The sequence below is a fragment of the Miniopterus natalensis genome, chromosome 12 (assembly GCF_054644295.1).
Source record: "Miniopterus natalensis isolate mMinNat1 chromosome 12, mMinNat1.hap1, whole genome shotgun sequence".
Taxonomy (NCBI): domain Eukaryota; kingdom Metazoa; phylum Chordata; class Mammalia; order Chiroptera; family Miniopteridae; genus Miniopterus; species Miniopterus natalensis.
Window position 1 is genome coordinate 33384827 of NC_142092.1, and position 16179 is coordinate 33401005.

The 16179-nt window shown below is 41.3% G+C and overlaps 1 protein-coding gene across 1 annotated transcript in view; it reads right to left on the minus strand.

Moving 5' to 3' along the window:
• DOCK8 (dedicator of cytokinesis 8) overlaps window positions 1–16179 on the minus strand; it is a 142536-nt gene that overhangs the window by 53431 nt on the left and 72926 nt on the right. The window contains exons 17-23 of the mRNA XM_016214296.2: window positions 13740–13841; window positions 10404–10499; window positions 9499–9733; window positions 8785–8949; window positions 7562–7731; window positions 4810–4905; window positions 2680–2775 (exon numbers count right to left, since the gene is read on the minus strand). Coding sequence (XP_016069782.2) covers window positions 2680–2775; window positions 4810–4905; window positions 7562–7731; window positions 8785–8949; window positions 9499–9733; window positions 10404–10499; window positions 13740–13841 — 960 coding nt within the window. The remainder of the gene's footprint in view (window positions 1–2679; window positions 2776–4809; window positions 4906–7561; window positions 7732–8784; window positions 8950–9498; window positions 9734–10403; window positions 10500–13739; window positions 13842–16179) is intronic.

Genomic DNA, 16179 nt, shown 5'->3' on the forward strand with positions numbered 1-16179 from the left:
GAAGGCCCGTGAGCCTTCATAAGAGAGTTCTAGGATGCAACGTGGGGCCATCAGCCGAGCAATGCTGAGATCATTCTGACTGGGAACAGGACAACTGCAGCCCTGCATTAAAGCTGGCTTCTGAATCCAAAGGTTCTGCGTGTGCTCAGTGTGTTTTGTAACTTTGACCTTCTGAGGAGAGGCAAATGGCAGAGAAATAGAACCTGGATCAGAACATTGCAGAATTGAGGCTCTGCCCCTCCCTGGCTGAGAGGACTGGGCAACCGCCTACTTACCCTTTGTGTCCTGTGTGTGCAATAGGGATAACTCCTCAGGGTGGTTCTCTCACAGGGCAGAACTACCCTGTGAGGTTTCAAGGACATAGTAAGGAGCCCCTAGAGCTGTCACCAGAACCCTCACATAGCACAGTCTGAGAACCATCATCTCAAGAGTTTGGTTCTCCAGTGTAACAACTGCAGTGCTTATGATACATAACTATTAAATAATGCCTAAGAATGATTAGGTGAAGCGTGTGCGCACTGTTTGTACACGTGTGCGAGTAAATGAGAATACATCTTTAAATTGACATACTACTTTTCTTTGGGACTGTTTTCCTATGAGATTTTACAGTATCGAATTTAGATTTTGCTTCTTGCTTTTTCAAAAATCTGCCACATGACAGATGATGTCAGTTTGAGGTTATTTGTATCCATTAGCTATGGAAGGATTAGGACCCAAGTGAATCGTCTTTATGGAGAAACGTGGTGGGCGGGATGGGTAAGTAGAAGCAGGATGTACGGGGCATGGGGTGTTGGGTTTGATACCTCTCATGCCTCCAGAAAGAGTTTAATGGCCAGTCCATTTGCTGCCAGAGCCCAGAGCTCCTGTGTCACTGCTAATGCTGTTGCTCTGAGACTTGTGAGCTGCAGCCATCCCCCTCATCAGCGTGGCTTTTAGAATGCAAAGTGCTGGTGCTGTCTGGGTATAAAGATACTTAGCTTTGTTTAGAGCAGAGGCGGCATGGACTAGTGCATCTCAGAGGTCACCTGGGAAGACAGGTTAATGGGCATTGCTGGCTTCCAGTAGTTCTAGGGAGGGTCTCAGGAATCCACTTTATTTTTGCTACGCATCCCCAGGTGATTCTCTTGCAGGGATTTGAGACTGTACTTTGAAAAGACACCTCTCCAGCAAAACCTTTCTTAAGCTAGGGGTTGGAACTTGGTGAGACTCTCGGGAATTTGAACTGTAGATGCGTTTCTGTGGCACTGGCCTGATTTTTTTTAACCTCATTGCACATCACTTCCCATTTCCTCCCCAGTGTGTGTTTTATGTTTGTTTCCTCGACCCTCTTGTTCTCTACATACTATTGTTCAGTATTGTCCCCTCTTTCTTAGGCTTGAACATACATAGACAAACTAGAGCTCAGGTAAAAAAATCTTACCATCTCTCTAAACAAAGAATTATCCACTTACCAGGGGAAAGAACCCAGTAAATATAAAGCTAGCTCTGTCACTAAATCTCAACCTGCCACTAATCTTAATTCTTCTGATTGTCTGTCTGTATATTTTTATGTATTTGGTATCTGTATTTTTATACCTTTTTCATTTAACATAATTTCACAATGCATCTCCATTTATCAACGTTGACTAAATAGTTATTCTTATTGGCTTTATGGTAAAATCTTTTCACTTCTAATAATAGTTAAACAAAATATAGATATTACTATTATTCTCTTAATTTTAAATTTAAGGAATACGTTGTGCTTTTGCTTTTCTGCTAGAGAATGGATAGAAGTTGTAGGATAAACAGATTTACAAGTTTCATTTTTTCTCCCCAATAGTTAGTTGCTGCTTGCATGATAGCACGTTGGGGCTAGAGATAGGGTAATGAGGAAGATTGACCTAAATCCTAGAAATGTAATATAAAAGACAGTACAGCAATTATGAATTGTGATAAGTGCTAAATATGATGTTTAACAGGAGAATAACACAGTGGAAGACATACTCCAGTATCGGGTGCTCAGACAAGGCCTCTTGGAGGTAATGACATTTAAGCTGAAACCTAAAGAGAAGACACAGAAAAGTATGTGCATGGGGTCATAAAAGCTGGGGAGGGGAGAGAGAATTTGAAAAAGCCTCTGAGGCTCAAAAGGCCTTGGCATCTTCAAAGAACCAAAAGGGGAACCATGTGGCTGAATGAGGGGGATATGGAATGAGATGAGTCAGTTAGAGATGGAGGGAAACAGAATTACACGAGAGCTTTGTGGACCATGAAAAAATGTGTGCTTTATTTCCCATACTTTGAAAATCATTAATGGATTTTAAAGAAGAGAGTCCCATTATCGATTTAATATTGGGAGCCCTGTGCAGAATGGACGAGCTAGGGCAGAAATGAAAGCAGGCAGCCAAAGAGGAAGCTATTGCAAGAGGCACCTGAGAGATGATGGTGGTGTGGCCAGGTGATGGGTGATGAAGCTGGTGAGAACCCAGGAGTAGATTTTAAAAATAGAATCAACAAGATTTGGTATAATACAGGTGAGGGGTGAGGGAGAGTAAGATTTTAAAGAATGACCCCAGGTTTTTTAGCAGAAGCAACTCAGTAGATGAAAGGTCAGCTCCTAATATGGGACACTTCGCTCCCTTCCTGCGATGTGCTTTTCACGCCCTACTGAGCACAGACATAAACATGCAAGAATCTCACCAGAAGTTCAAAGAAGAACCAGGAGTACTTGAAGACTGTTTCTCTCACCATTCCAGTGCTGACCACCATCTGCAGGGCAAGCTCCTCATGGAAATGCTAGATGGTAAACACCCCAAAAACCATTACATTCATGCAATGACAGTCTGTGAAGACAAATGCTTTATATTCTAACACCCCTTCTCTTTTTACCAATTGTAATAGCTTCTTAGTTACTGATGCATGTGTCCTAGATGCCCTAGACCACAGACGAATGGAAAAGTCAATGCTGAAATAACCTGAGCTTGGCAAACATTTAGGCAGGTAGGAGAAGGTTAGTGGTAGTGTCACACAGGAGAGCTGGATTTGAAGGAATGGCCAACCTTTAGATTATCCACAATATACAGTATGCACACAACCCAATTTACTAATTCTTATGTACATTAAAACTTGAGAGTTACTCAGCTAAACTAAAAGGAGACAAATGGAAAATCTATGTGCAGATGTCTGGGGATTCTAACTATAGTATTTACATCCCCAACTGGTTCCAGTGATAAATGGAGACTGCTGAAGCTTGTCAGTGGGTTCCACTCACTCTGCCAGGCAAATCAAACCTTTATAATCTTAATACACATTCACACATTTGTTTGCTGTTGGGAGCCTTTATGAAGCGTTCCCATCTGGGAGAGGTGTGAGGCTGAGTGTTAACCTAGCAGGTGGTCTAAGTGTGCATGTGATGTAACGTGGCTGCACACAATCTTCCCACAGTAGGAGAGACACCGCTCCACCGGCTTCAAAGGGAACCTCCGGAAAATAGGTCAGTTTGACTGCCAGAGTCTTAAGGCAAGAAGAGATTAGAGAAGATAAACTGCTTCTTAAGGCATTTATGCTGCTTACTGGGTGACATTATTATAGGAACACCTTGCTCCGGAGGTTACAGGAAGTAGTGAAGCAGCTAAACCATGTTTGCTCAGTTAGTAAGGAAACATACCTGCTAAACTTCCTTCTGAAATGATTTTCTTCTGGTCATTGACATGACCAGAAGCCAAGTTAAAACAAAACAATTGCAAAACCAGATAATGACAGCGCCTGGGAGAAGTCAGGCCCTGCCTTGAGGTTGTTGTCAGGCTGTAGGAAAATCGTGGTTTCAAGAAGGAAAATAGTACCTGTCACCACCAGTCACTACAAAGCTCAAAGCTAGGTTTAAAGTAAGTGAAAAATTTATTTTCAGCACCTACCCATATCTCCTTCCACTTCTTTTACAATGATCTCCTGGAACCTCTCCCCAGATTATGGTGCCTGGATTCCTGCAGCGTGCAGCCCTGCAGGGCCCCCTACGCTGGATGTTTCCCTCGCCCAGTTCAGAGTAAGCTATGCTGAGGTTCATTTCTTCCTTGCCTGTTTAATACACATTTTCCTGAGATGTCTGCTATTGCAAATGGCTTCCATCTTCATAGAGGTCTTGAAACACACTCAAGACTTTAACTTAAGTAGTTACTATAATGGTGCGACTCTTGGGTGCATGGCAGAGGAGAAAACTTGGGACAGACAGCTTCCCTCCCCACCCCGCTTAGATGACACAGGCAGTGACTATGATTGGAGAATTTTGTTAATATAAGGAATTCTGGTGAGCAGTTTAGCTGCTTGTAAAGTCTCTGAACTCATAAGAAAGGCTAATTAGAAAGAACCACTAGGAAGCATTTCATATTCCTATGATGGAGTATAAGGAATATGCAGTATTCAAATATGTAATATTATATGTAGTATTAAAATAAATGGTACCTAATTATTGCCATTCACTTTTGTTGAGGCTGAATTGTCCCCAGCTCACCTTCTCCTAAAAAAAGCTAATGCAGTGGTTCTCAAAGTGTGGTCTGTGGATCAGCATCAGCTAGAGGCTTGTTAGAAATGCAAATTCTTGGATTCCACTTCAGATCTACTGAATCAGAAACTTGGGATAGGGTCCAGCAATCAGTTTTAGCAAGCTACCCAGGTACGTCTGATGCATGGTAAGTTGGAGAAACACTGAGTTAATAGGCAACTACATGTTCAAAAAATGGGGGATAGGGACAGGGCCCCAAACGTGTATGTGTGTTTGTGAAGGGTGGGAAAACAAGGCACTGGGAAATATCCTAACACTGCCCTGCTCAGTACCTTTTTGCTGGTTGGCCTTGGGGCTCCGGTTGCACTTGGAACATCATTATTGCCAGAACCATAGTAAGACATCCGGTTGCAGCTGCGATCAGCAATCTGAAACACACAAACCATGAACCGACAGTGGTTCACTGAAGAGGATGAGCCAGGGACCTGGAAATCGCCACCTCAAAATTAATTTTTAATGTACTTCCTACCTTTGCCCTGGTTACAAAGGTAAAACAACTGTTATACATAAATGTAAAACAAAGCAAAGAAGGTAAACTTACACTTAATTCCCCTTGCGCCTGAGACAACTACTGACAACAGTTTGGTGTGTAGTAACTTAGAGTAAAACCTAGTTAAGTACCAGGGGGTGCTTCACAGTCCCTTCAACATTCTCAGTCTGTGACTTTATTGGGACAGCAGAAAAAACCATGTGGGAACAGTGCCTCTCTGTGGGTTAGTATGGTACTGTACCTAGCCTCCTAAACGCTGTTTTTAAGAAGCTCTCAAAAATCACTTTGGACAAAGTTTTCTCCCCTTGCTACAAAAAATTAGAAAATTCTTAACCTAGTCCATATAGAAATTTAATATTTTCACTTTTATTAAAGAAAACTATTATGATTAAGGCTGTCAATAACTGTAGATCACTTCTCCACTGGGCAATCAGAAAATGATATTGTTCAAAGGGACCTTAAATATGAGGTTGAACCATGGCGTGCTGGAAAATGTTTAACAATCAGCTCTCAGGGGTGGGGAGGCAGGGACTGAATTGCAACATTTGCCAATTTCTGTGCTATAACTTCTTCCATCATGGCTGATTTCAAGTTAACATGATGCCACTGAGCATAACATTGAGAAGAGATGTGCAGTAGCAAACCATTATATGGGATTTCCATCAAACGGATATAGTAGACATAAATAACCTCAAGAACACAGATAACAGTAAAGTGTAGTAGAATAATTAGGAAGGGATAAGGTTTGAGGACTACCTTTGCAAAGTGGAATAATGTCAGAATTACGGACAAGTTCCAAAGGTGGCACAGAGAGATCTAGTACACCCTTCTCCAGGTTCCATTAATGACTATGGTACGTTTGTCAAAACTAAGAAATTAACATTGGCACATTACCATTAACTAAACCACAAACTTTATTCAGATTTCACCAGCTTTTCCACTAATGTCCTATTTCTATTTCAAGATACAATCCAGGATACCACAGTGCATTTAGGTTACCCTTTTTGTTCGTTTGTTTTTTAAATATGTGTTTGTTGATTTTTAAAGAGAGAGGAAGGGAGAAGGGGAGAGAGAGAGAAACATCGATGAGAGAGAAGCAACATCTATCGGCTGCCTCCTGCACGCCCCCTACCAGGGACTGAGCCTGAAACCTGAGCATGTGCCCTGACTGGGAATCGAACCAGGAACCTTTTGGTACATGGGATGACGCCTAACCAACTGAGCCACGTGAGTCAGGGCGGATCCAGTGTTTTTAAAAGATGCATGGATGATTCTTAAGTTCAGCCAGGGTTCAAAACCTCCACAGAGATGAGGACAGTAAGGCCGAGGGCAGAAACTGACTTGCCCATGACCACAAGGATAGCTGGTGTCAGAGTTGGCCCAACCCTGGTCTCCAGATCCCCTTCATCACAACATACTGTCTCAAGTGGGTGGATTTTGTAAGGGAAACTGTGCCAAAACCTAGAGAGTTTGATTCATCTTCATCAGGGGAAATGATCTTACTCTAAAAGCTTAGCCACTTTGAGGCGAATTTTGGAAAAAAAATTCACACTAAGAATTCATGGTAGCTTTGTGAAAAACAACAGGAAGCCGAAAACCAAAAACCAAACCCACTGAATTATATACTTTAAAAGGGTGAATTTTATGGTATGTGAATTATATTGCAATTTCAAAAAATTTCAAATGAGAGACATTCTACAAAATACCCGACCAGTACTCCTCAAAATGTCAAGGTCCTCAAAACAAGGAAAGTCTAAGAAACTGTCACAACCAGGAGGAGCCTAAAGAGACAGGAGTACAAAATATAATGTGGTGTTCCGGACGGGATTCTGGACAGAGAAAGGACATTAGGGGAAAACTGAGACAATACAAACTTTAGTTATTAATAATAACATATCAACAGTGGTTCACTAATTGTGACAAATGTACCATTATAATGTGTGGGAAACTGGGTATGTGGTATACAAAAACTCTCTGTACTGTATTCACAATGATTCTATAAATCTAAAACTGTTATAAAATAATAAACAGTTTATCAAGAAAAAGCAATAGGGCAAGTCACCAACCCTCTCAGTTTTCATTTTTTTATAAAATGTGGTGTTGCTTTTGGGATTATAATATGGGATAATCTGTCTATAGATGTTAACGGATGCAAAAGGCAGATATGAAAAAACAAAACAAAACAAAAAAGACAACATTTCTAGGCATCAAAAAAAGTTAAAGCTACATTTTTTTTCCTTGAAAATAAAATTCATGATATTCCTTGACTCCTTGTGGCTACACCAGCTATGCCCTAAACACTTCCCGCCAGAGCGAATGAACCCAGCAGACCCTCAAACGCCAGCCTCGCCTCTGCATCTTTCAGAAAGGCCTCAATCACCTCAAAAGAAAACATTAATAGCTCTGACGCTGAGCAGGAAAGCATCTGACCACACAGTGGGCAGCGGTCATGGCTGATTTTGTGTTGTTTCTCTAAGTGTTAGATAAAAATAAAAAAGCCTGCCTCACTCCCCCGGGTTGGCCGCCTCCCCTACCTTTGAGGACATGATGCTCTTCACTTCCTCATCTGCCGCACAGTGTGTCCCTGTGAGGTCTGGGTTACTGCTGCTCATCACCCGGGCCTGCAGCAGCTTCGAGCTCACGGCAGCCGCCGATGTGCGTCCGTACGTGTGGTAGCGAGGGTCAGGGAGGGCAGTGGAGCCGCCTGCACCCCATCAGGTACGGACATGTCAACAGAAAGGGGGTCAGAGTCACTTTCTGGGCTTGAGGAGAACTGGAGAGGGATGGGGTCAATAGTGGAATGAAACCTACTAGGTTAGGCCTTGGAATTAGGGTCTTATTATCAAATGGGTAGGGGAGGCCAGGGAGGCAATGATTTGGGGAAAAGTAGACAGGATGCAAGGCAGTAGGGAATGGTGAGAACTGTGGTAAAGTGGAAACAAGGGCCTCATCCAAAGGCAGGAGCTGCTACTCAGCTCCAGCTGATTACTGCCAGGGGGAAACTGCCCTCAGGGTGAACAGAGCTTCTGATTTCTTAAGACAAGCTGGAAACATGGATATTTTTTATTTATTAATATTTAAATGATGACAACTTTGTAAGTGCTACAGTAAGGTTTTTCTGAGATTTCAGAATCCCAGGAGGCATCTGAGCCTTAGGAGGGTCAGCGTATACTATATATCCATGTTTTTCACCTTTAAGTATCTACTTATCTTCAAAATTGATTATGCGAGTCTATGATATATTACCAGTATTTTAAAAAACTTAATTGAAATGGTAGGTTTACTTGAAATAAGGCTGCATGGACTAATAAAAAGGCCACACTTCTTCCTTAGGACCTGGGACTTTGTGAGCTTGTTGACGCTACATTTTATATCATGCTGACCAGAGTTCTGTTTGAGTGTTATTGATGTAAATAATGAAGAGTGGGGAAATTAATTATTATTATTTCAAAAGTTTAGTTTGGGGGAAATGAGACGAGGGATTTAACTAGGTGAAGACCCATGAGGAATTGTGAGGAATTATCAAAACAGCAGAAAAAATAAGTGCACAGGGTATATAAAGAGGGATGGAGGCAGGAAGAGAGCAAGAGAAAAATCCAGAAATAAACTTTTAGTTTTAATTTTCAGGTCCTATTTGTGTCATTCTGAAAAATAAAATTTAAATTTCACGATTTTTATTTTATTTTGAATGACGTAGTAGTGGGGTGGGGGTGAGGGTACCCTGCCCGCTAGACTCCCACCGTCCAGTCAACGCTACCTGACTTGGGCAGTTCCTTCTGCGGCTCCGGCAGGCGGAAGACATAGTGCACGTAGGAGGCCAGCAGGCAGTTCCTCCCGTGCTGGTCTTTGCTCAGGTCCTTGCTGTTGTGCAGACTGTTGGCGATGGCCACCACTGACTCGAAGGCAAACTGGGAGAAGTTGGCTGAGGAAACAAGATAAGAACAGGCAGCCTCACAGTCGGTCCTTACTGAACCCAAGGTAAAGCGTTCTCCAGGGCAGTGACAGGGAGCCCTGACCACTGGCCAAGAGACTCAGTCTGGTCAAGGTGATGGCCTGGGAAGGAATGAGTGTTTTAGGAAGCCCCAGCATGCCAGCTCTGCTTACTGCCAATGACTCCACGTCTCCTCCCTCATTTTCCTCCCCCCACCAGCACTGTGGCTCTTCACGGCAAAGACATTAGACTGTCCAGACATCCTCCCCTCTCTAAACCATGACGTGAACTGGTGCTACTCAGTGGGGTCTGCACTGACTTCAGCATCATCTGGGAGCCTGCTAGAAATGCAGAATCTCAGGCCCCTCCCTACATCTTAAATTTTTTTTTTTAACATACAGGGAGAATAAAAAATAGCACCGGTCTGGGCCTCCCTTGGCCTCATACCATCAACAGAAAGGAAGATCACACTGTCCCTGCTCCTGGGATTTCCTAACACACGGCACTGCCTGCCTCTTCCAGCCTCCTCCCACCCCCTACCTGTCTGGCCGGCGATGACCATGGGCTGCACCGACAGCTGGAAGAGCTTGTCCAGCACCAGGTGCAGGAAGAGCACCAGGGGCTCCAGGCGGGAGGAGTTGAGGCAGATGATGCTGAGCTTCAGCTCATGCTCTAGCGTTGTCTCACTGATCTTCTGATCCAGCACGCGGATAGGGAAGGTCACTTGGCTCTCCAAGGAGTGGCAGAGAGTGAAGAACTTCTCCAGGTGGTTGTCCTGGGAAGGCAGATAGCAGGCCCCATGGGTCTCATCCCATCAAGGTTCACCCAGGGATTCATAAACACAATCAAGTAGCTCCTTACAGGCAGAGCCTCTTACCCATGTTGGAGACCAGAAATTCTAAGACATGGATGTTTCAGAACAAGGTGATGAACTGCTTTGGAGAGTGGTGTGCACAAAATAGAACCTCTCAATAATTATTAACTGAAGAAAAAATAATTTGGACTCTGATATATTATGTAAGCAGAGGCAAGCACACCAGGTGAGCATATACAGCCAAAAAAACGCTTCTACATACGCAGGTGCAAAACTCAAACAGTGGCAGGAAAAGGAGGGAACGTAGAAGCAGGGGGAAATGGCTGGTGAAATGGCAGAATTACAGAGGGAGTGAGAGACTTCAAACGAAATCTCCCCACATAATTTCTCAGGGACTGGGTTCCTTCATCTAGGTGCTCAACCTTTTTATAAGGTCTTCCCATTTAAACAAAAATTAAATTTGAACAAGCTTGTAAGACCCATAAAGAACTAAAGGCTATTTTTGTTTAATCCACGCACAAAGATTTTCATTGGTCTTTTATTGGACTGTCCTTAAAAGGTTCTCGGCTGCAACCCCATCTTCATTCTCAGTCTCCCGCTCTGATGCGAAGTGGACCTCAATGTTCCTTACCTGGGTGTGAACAGAAGAAACAGCTTGCACTTCAATGTTAAACACTCCCTTGTGTCCTTCAGCCCACTTAATGGGAGGATTCTGTAAAGGGACTTTCTGTGTTAAAGAAAAAAAAGAAAAGATTAGCAATTCAATCCCCTTTTCTGATTACTAACAAGCAAAGCGAGGCAACTTGGCTGTAAATGTCAGGGTTATACTAATATAAAACTCCCTGGAAAACAAACAGAACTGGCCTTGGAGTTAGAAACCCTGGGTTTAAGTTCAGTTCTGCACTGAACTAGTTACTTTTACTTTGACAAGAAAATTCAGCTCTCTAGGCCTTCGTTTTCTTGTGCTGAAAGGAGGAGTTTGAACGGAGTGATCTGTCTTTAAACGCCAGCATTATAAATCCTTGATTCTAGGAACTGAAATAAAGTAATATGTTGGCAATTTCCCCATGAATCAGGAATGTCAGGAAAAGGCATAGAGTGTCTTTACACAACATAAAATTTTAATGTTTTGGATCGCCTGCAATTACTTTCTCTTTTAACAAAATGTTTCCAAGCAGCAGTCCTGCTGGGTTCCTGCTTTAATTATTTTAAATGACTCTTTTATACCATTTATGCATCAATAGCTCTGTGGTTCTAAGAGGCCATTTCTTGCCTTAAATTACCATGGAATTATCTTCCTCAAGAGACATCAGACAGCACTGAGTGAAGAGGGCCTAGACTAATACAGCCCTGTGAGTATGGATTTTGCATCTCTTGCATTTTAATGGTAGGAGGCATGCTGTATTGGCAAGGGTAGGGTGTATGCATGGGGTGGGTACTTTTGGAAATATCTATGACAGAGTCACAAACAGGGGTCAAAGCTGGATCCAGCCCACAGACAAGTTCTGTTTGGCTCAGTGTTGGAAACTTTTTTGAATTAATTGCCAACATTTAAAAGTAAAAAATTTCACATAAAAGCCTATTTTCTAACTTCTTTTGAGAACTAGAGGATATGAAGACTTTGGGCTTGCATCCCAGAATGGCACTGATCTGTGAAGCGGAGGAGCAGCTGTGACCTTCACTGGGTAATCTCCAGTATGAACAAATTCCACCAGGGCCTGGCACTCATTATCAATGAGTACAGCTTCTGGGGACACCAGAGTCTGACATTGACGATCTTAAGCAGCACTGTCCACTAAAAAATATGTTGTAAGCCACATGTCACTTAAAATTATCTAGTAGTCACACTTGAAAAGTTAAAAAGTAACATGTAATAGTAATTTTAATGTATATAGCCTAAATATATAGCCTAAAGATTATTGTTTCAATCTGTAATCAATATAAAAATTATGAATGATATTTTACATTCTTTTTTTCCTACTAAACCTTTGAAACCAGGTTTATATTTTATACTTACAGCACATCCCTATTTGGACAAGCCACATTTTAATAGCTACACGTGACTAGTGGCAACTGTAATGGACAGTATAGGTCTAAAGGATATTAGGAGAGGCTGCAAGTATATCTTTGAAGACAGGTTAGAGCAAGTAAGTAAAAAGGAAATAATATTTACATAAGAATAGAGTTTGTTGCTTGATATGTATTATTTCACTTAACATCCACAGCAACCTTATGGGCAGGTATGGGCTAGGTTTCATCCTTGAGATGCAGAGAGGGTAAGCAATTTACCTGTGTTCGCACAGCTAGGGAGTGGCAGATTCTGGATTTTGAATCAAAATTTGTCTATCTCTAAAACCTAGGTTTGCTCTGCAGCATTAAGAAGACAATTGAGGGTGCTAAGAAATTAGAATGTTTGTGATGAAAAGGTGGTTTTGAGGGCATCAGAAGGGACTGTGTCCCTGAATCATAACGAGTAATCAGGGCATGTCTGCGAACATACTCAGATGGATCTCAGGTGGTTCTGAGGAGAGCAGTTTTGGTCTAAAGTTGGGCACATAACTTTGGCCCAGGGCAAAGAAAGCTTCCCTCTCCAGAGAAAAAAGGTAATAAGAGAAAAACGGAATAGCCTGAGGATGGGGGATGGGTAGTCAGAGCAGGGAAGAAACTTGACTATTAAGGTTGGAACTAAATTAAAATTCCTGGGAAATTCGTCAACTTGAAAATTACAAAATAATAATAAAAAATAAATAACCCAAAAGAGATGAAGGGGGATCTATAGATTAAAAGAGTCTTAAAAGACAAGTCAACCAATAGCAATGTATGAACCTTATTTGTTTTTTTGTGGGTTTTGTCTTCAATTCTCACCTGAGGATATATTTTTCCATTGCTTTTCAGAGAGTGAGTGGAAGCAGGGGAGAGAGAGAGAGAGGGAAACACCGATGTGAGAGAGAAACACATCGATAGACTGCCTCCCGCGCTCACCCCGACTGGGCTTGGGATCAAGCCTGCAACCAAGGTACATGCCCTTGGCTGGAATCGAACCTGGAACCCTTCAGTCCGAGGGCTGACGCTCTAACCACTGAGCAAAACTGGCTAGGGCTATATGAACCTTATTTGGACCCTGATTCAAACAATTATAAATAAAAATATGACATTAATGAGATAATTTGAAATTTGATTACTGAGTTAATATTTGAAGATATTAAGGAATTATTCATTTTTAAGGTATAACAATGGTATTGTGATGGTTAAAAAAAAAGAGCCCTTATCTTTGAAGGTACATTCTAAAATATGTTTAAAGGAAATGCTATGATGTCTGGGATTTTCTTCAAAATTATACTATTGAAATAAACTATGCCAACCAGACTGAGAATATGAGAGCCAGAGCTGGTGGGGTCAAGATGGGGAGTCCCCTGGGCTCCCCTATAATGGGTGTACTGCCGCAGAGTGGATGAACAAGAGACACTGCAGGAAACAGGAGGAGGGAAAGACTACTGGCATTGGCAAAGAAAGAAAAACCCCACTATCATCTGGGGACAGTGACAACTGACGTAGAGGAGAAACTGATGGAATTTAGCCTGGGAACCTTTTGTAAGGATCCGTACTGAGAGCAGCTGTTACAAGTGGGCTCTGTTTGCTTCCCCTTTCATAAAACATTATTCTATGAATTCCTTTATGTGGATAATGCAAGGTAGTGCTGCCTCTGGCACAGGCCACATTTACTAATTAGAACTGGTTACTAATTGGAACTGGTGATGTCTAAATGAATGAGTTTTCATGGCCAGTTGTCTTTCCCATCCTATCAGAACCATGTGTTCTCAGAAAACACTATATGCTGACAAATGACTGTTCCCCCAGACATGCTGAGCATCCTTGATCCTGTTTAAGGGCCTGGGAAGTGGATCTGGGAAGGTGGTCAAAGACCATGGCTGGACCAGAAACGGCTGGTGGCCAGCTTGCTGGTTACCTCTGCAGAATGCATGGAGTAGTTGGGTGGCAACTTTTCCAAGGCAACTGGGAGACAGTAGGATCCAGTTTGAAGACGATCATTTAAGAGAATTGGCAGCCACTGAAACAGATGATGTAAAGAATAAAGTGGAATTTATTACTACATATAATTCTGGCATTTTATCTAGCTCACAATAATCAAATGCAACTAAATGATGATTAGATATTGACCAGGACTCCTTTCGGCAGTAATTTCTGTCAAGTTCTTTGCATTTTAAATTCTGTGAGAGCTCCTGAGATGGTAATATCAATGATTTACTGCTTTCAGAGACAAAGTAGTAGCATTTTTCTTTAAAGCCAATGTTTGTGTGTGTCTGAACAACATCAATGTTTAGGTTAACTATTATACTTTTTAAAGAAACAACTTTTTTCTCCTTGGAGAAAAAAAGAGCTAGTTTTATACAGAGGTGGGCAAAAGTAGGTTTACAGTTGTGAGTATGCAAAACAGTTTATTCTTGTTGTATTTTTATTTTATTAATTATTGTATTATTTCCCATACAAACAGCTGTAAACCTATTTTTGCCCACCCTGTATGTGAGGCATATATATAAAACTTGGAAATAACAGATATTTCAATGCTTTTTAAAAAATTTTAAATTTACTAGTTAATTCTAAATGCACGGTAAACAAATACATATATAGTCTCCCAATGATACATTTTTGTACTAAATGACCCTCTGTAATTTAAAAAATAATGATATATTCAAATGATAGATTTAGAGACACACAAACCTTGAGAATGGACATAAAAACTATAAATACAACAACACAACATACCCAGCACTTCAATGGCCAAGGCTTAACAGACTTTGAAATATCATTGAATTAAAGGGTTTTATTTTTTAGTTTTTTAACTTAGAAAAAATTATTTAAATCATTTTTTACTTTTTAGTTACAGTTGACTTGCTATATTATATTAGTTTTGGGTGTATACCCCAGTGATTAGATATCATATAACTTACTGAATAATCATCCTGATAAATCTCATACCCACCTGGCACCATAGTTATGAGAATATTATTGACTATATTCCCTATGCTGTACTTTACATCCTCATGACTATTCTGTAACAACCAATTTGTACTTCCTAATCCCTTCACCTTTTTCACCCATCCCCCAACCCCGCCCATCTGGCAACCATCAAAATGTTCTCTGTATCTATGAGTCTGTTTCTGTTCTGCTTGTTTTACTTTGGTTTTTAGATTCAATTGTTGATAGATATGCATTTATTGCCATTTTAATGTTCAAAATTTTGATCTTTTTTTTCCTTCTTCTTCTTAAGACCCTTTAACATTTCATGTGATACTGGTTTGGTGGTGATGAACTCCTTTAGCTTCTTGTCTGGGAAGTTCTTTATCTGTTCTTCGATTCTAAATAATAGCTTTGCTGAGTGGAGTAATCTCGACTGTAGGTCCTTGCTTTCCATCACTTTGAATATTTCTTGCCAATCCCTTCTGGCCTGCAAAGTTTCTGTTGAGAAATCAGCAGACAGGTTTATGGGTGTTCCCTTGTAGGTAACTAACGGCTTTTCTCTTGCTTCTTTTAAGAATCTTTCTTTGTCTTTAACCTTTTGCATTTTAATTATCATGTGTCTTGGTGTGGGCCTCTTTGGGTTCCTCTTGTTTGGAACTCTGTGCTTTCTGAACTTATATTTCTTTCACCAGGTTAGGGAAGTTTTCTGTCATTATTTTTTTCAAATAGGATTCAATTTCTTGCTATCTCTCATCTCCTGGCACCCCCATGATGTGAATGTTGGTACGCTTGAAGTTGTCCCACACCTTATACTATGCCAATTTTTAAAAAATCCTGTTTTCTTTTTGCTGTTCTGATTGGGTGTTTTCTGCTTCCTTATATTCGAAATCACTGCTTTGACTTTCAGATACATCTGTTCTACTCTTGATTCCCTGTAAATTATTCTTCATTTCAGTTAGTGTATCTTTCATTTCTGACTGGTTCTTTTTTGTGGTTTCCATGTCTTTTTCTTTGCTGTTGAAGTTCTCACTAAGTTCATTGAGCATCCCTATAACCAGTGTTTCGAACTCAGCGTTTGTAGATTGCTTGTCTCCATTTTGTTTAGTTATTTTTTTGGAGTGTTGTTCAGTTCTTTCATTGGGACTTTTATTTGACTCCTCATTTGGCAGCCTCCCTTTGTTTGTTTCTATGTATTAGGTAGAGCTGATATGTCTCTCAGGCTTGGTAGCATGGCCTAATGTAGTAGGTGCCCTGTAGGATTCAGTGGCACAGCCTCCCTGATCACCCAAGCTGGGCACTTGAGGTGTGTCCTCAACATGTGGGCTGTGTACACCCTCCTCTTGTAGTTAAGCCTTGATTGCTGTTGGCATTTCAATGGGAGGAATTTATGCCCAGGCCAGCCAGGCTGCAAAGACTGGATGTGACCA